The 3680-nt window shown below is 40.8% G+C and overlaps 1 protein-coding gene across 1 annotated transcript in view; it reads left to right on the forward strand.

The window, feature by feature from the left end:
* PBRM1 (polybromo 1) overlaps positions 1-3680 on the forward strand; it is a 171494-nt gene that overhangs the window by 53853 nt on the left and 113961 nt on the right. The window contains exon 14 of the mRNA XM_011986209.1: positions 1884-2097. Within this exon, the coding sequence (XP_011841599.1) occupies positions 1884-2097 (214 nt within the window). The remainder of the gene's footprint in view (positions 1-1883; positions 2098-3680) is intronic.

Raw genomic sequence — 3680 nt, forward strand, 5'->3', positions numbered from 1 at the left:
ACCTCCCAGGCTCAAGCAGTCTTTCCACATCAGCCTCTGGTGTAGCTGGGACCACAGGCACGTGCCGCCACATCCAGCAAATTTTTTATATTTGTGGTAGAGATGAGGTTTCATCATTTTGCCCATACTGGCCTAAAACTCCTGAGCTCAGGCTATCTACCCACCTCCACCTCTCAAATTGTCGGGATTACAGATGTAAGCCACTGTGCCCACCAAGGGTATCTCCATTTTTAATGGAGAAAAGGTAACAGCATTTCCCTTACCAACAGAAACAAGATAATACTGTTACCTTTGTTAGTCACAGTACTAGCCAGCCTACAGTGACAGCAATGAAGATGTAAGAATCAGAAAAAATGTATAAGGATTACAGTTGACAGTTTTTTTAAAAGATGCCACTTACAGTAGCAACAAAATATATATCTAGGTGTCATTCCAACTGCAGGCTCTTTAGGGGAGAGATCAGAGGTAGTAGAGTCAGGAAAGACTAGTTTCAAATTCTTACCTGCTTCTAGCTCCATGACTCTGGTTCCTAATCTCCTTCAACTGCTTTTATGTGGTGAGTGAATTTGTGCAAGTAATTAAACTCATATGCTCAGTTTTCCCATTTGAAAAAGAAATGATACCCATCTTGTATGGTGGTTTTAGGATTACCTGAGGCTGGTACTTACCAAGCTCTTAACACATAATTGGCCAGGCTTGGTGGCTCATGCCTGTAATCCCAGCACTTTGGGAGGCCGCGACGGGCGGATCACGAGGTCAGGAGATCGAGACCATCCTGGCTAACACAGTGAAACCCCGTCTCTACTAAAAAATACAAAAAACTAGCCGGGCGAGGTGGCGGGCGCCTGTAGTCCCAGCTAATTGGGAGGCTGAGGCAGGAGAATGGCGTAGACCCGGGAGGCGGAGCTTGCAGTGAGCTGAGATCCAGCCACTGCACTCCAGCCTGGGCGACAGAGCGAGACTCCGTCTCCAAAAAAAAAAAAAGAAACTGTTTTGCAACCTTTAAAACTAGTGTACTTTTACTATTTAATATTCTATTTCTATGTAATATTTCTCTAAACTTGCAATTATGTTAAGCATTTTTAGCCTTATCTTTAATAAATATTAGAGAGTTTTTTTGTGTGTGTTTTTTAGACGGAATCTTGCTCTGTCACCCAGGCTAGAGTATAGTGGTGTGATCTCTGCTCACTGCAACCTCTGCCTCCTGGGTTCAAACAATTCTCCTGCCTCAGCCTGCTGAGTAGCTGGGATCACAAGCGCACGCCACCATGCCCAGCTAATTTTTGTATTTTTAGTAGAGACGGGGTTCACCGTGTTGGCCAGGCTGGTCTCGAACTCCTGACCTTGTGATTCACCCCCCTTGGCCTCTCAAAGTGCTAAGATTACAGGCGTGAGCCATCACGCCCAAGCCTTAGAGACTTTTTTTTTTTTAAAGTAATTATTTCCTTTATCTTAGAATTTTTTTTTAAAAGGGCCAGACGTGGCGGCTCACACCTGTAATCCCAGCACTTTAGGAGGCTGAGGCTGGCAGATCGCCTGAGCTCAGGAGCTTGAGACCAGCCTGGGCAACATGACGAAACCTCATATCTACTGAAAAATCCAAAAATTAGCTGGGTGTGGTAGTGTGCGCCTGTCGTCTTAGCTACTCGGGAGACTGATCTGGGAGAATTGCTTGAGTCCCAGAGGCAGAGGCTGCAGTGAGCCAAGATCGTGCCCTTGCACTCCAGCCTGGGTGACAAAGCCAGACCCTATCTCAAAAATAATAGTAATAATAATTTTCAAATGTATTTAGTTCAGTCTGGAAGGTTGTTAAATGAACTTTAAAGTGTGGTTCTTTCTTCATCTCATTCTTCCCTTTATAAATACTTTTTTTGTCTTTCCAGCTGCACGTTATGAAGAGGGAGAGTCAGAAGCAGAAAGCATCACTTCCTTTATGGATGTTTCAAATCCTTTTTATCAGCTTTATGACACAGTTAGGAGTTGTCGGAATAACCAAGGGCAGCTAATAGCTGAACCTTTTTTCCATTTGCCTTCAAAGAAAAAATACCCTGATTATTACCAGCAAATTAAAATGCCTATATCACTACAACAGATCCGGTAAGATGTCTTCTGCATTATTCAGTATAATTTTATTTTGTTGTGGTTGAGCCTGCACATAATGTATTCCTTCCTAAAATGGATAAGGATATTAAAGGTAAAAATAGTGTTTTTTTTTTTTTTCTTTTTAACCTCAAATTTTAATTGTTCATTACCTTTTTTTTTTTGAAGACAGAGTCTCACTCTGTCGCCAGACTGGAGTGCAGTGGCACGATCTCGGCTCACTGCAACCTCCACCTCCTGGGTTCAGGTGATTCTCTTGCCTCAGCCTCCTGAGTAGCTGGGACTACAGGCGCACACCACCATGCCAAGTTAATTTTTGTATTTTTATTTGAGACTGGATTTCACCACTTTGACCAGGATGGTCTCGATCTCCTGACCTCATGATCTACCCACCTCGGCCTCCCAAAGTGCTGGGATTACAGGCGTGAGCCTCTGCACCCGGCCTTAACTGTTCATTATCTTATAACTGAACAAAGTACAAAAATCTTTCAGCCTTCATCTTTTATTAATATTTTAATTATGACAGTCTGTATTTAAGTTCTGTATCTATAGTTGAAACCCCAGGATAAGCATAGTCAGTTCCTGGAGAATTCATTAACTGAAACCATACCAGAAAGATGATTCATCTTGTTCTCTTTTTCTGTTTAGAAAATGTTAAAGTGATCATTGGGCTACCAGACAGAATACTTAAATCACAATACTATCATTAAAAATAGTAGGATGTCTCAACCACAAAGAAACAACCCAATTCAGAAATGGGCAAAGGACTTGAGTGGACCTTTCTCCAGAGAAAATATACAGCTGGCTAATAAGCACATGAAAAGATGCTCAGCATCACTAGTTATTAGGGAAATGCAGTTCAAAACTGTTGTGTGACACCGCTTCACACTCATTAGGATGGTTACTTTAAAAAAATTATTATTATGGTTACTTTTAAAAAATTATTATTATTATTATTATTATTATTGGTGTGTATGTGGAGAAATTGGAACCTCTGTGCAGATAGTGGGAATGTAAAATGGTATAGACAGTGTGGAAAACAGTGTGGCAGTTCCTCAAAAAATTAAACATAGAATTACCATATGATTAAGAAATTCCATTTTGCATATGTACCCCAAAGAAATGAAAGCAGGGTCTCAAAGAGGGATTTGTAAACCTATGTTCACAGCAGCAGCATTCACAATAGCTAAAATTTCTGTTTCTGTAAAAAGCAGAACAGGTGATCATTCCCAAAGAATCATAAAAATTCAAAACGTTCAAAGGAATAAATATCTTTAAGAAAAGTTAACCAAAAATCTTAAGTTGGAATCAAATGAATGTGTTCAAAATCACTTGGTTTGCCTTCCATCTTTTAATCAATCTCTGTGAATTTTGATATTACCTGTACCTTCCAAGCTCCTTTCTTACGTTATAAATTTTCGAAGATATTTATTGTTTTCAGGAAATCAATAAAAATTCTTAGACTTTTTGGTATAAAGAACAGAAAAACGGCCGGGCGCGGTGGCTCAAGCCTGTAATCCCAGCACTTTGGGAGGCCGAGACGGGCGGATCACAAGGTCAGGAGATCGAGACCATCCTGG

The sequence above is a fragment of the Mandrillus leucophaeus genome, unplaced genomic scaffold (genome assembly GCF_000951045.1).
Source record: "Mandrillus leucophaeus isolate KB7577 unplaced genomic scaffold, Mleu.le_1.0 Scaffold296, whole genome shotgun sequence".
Lineage (NCBI taxonomy): Eukaryota > Metazoa > Chordata > Mammalia > Primates > Cercopithecidae > Mandrillus > Mandrillus leucophaeus.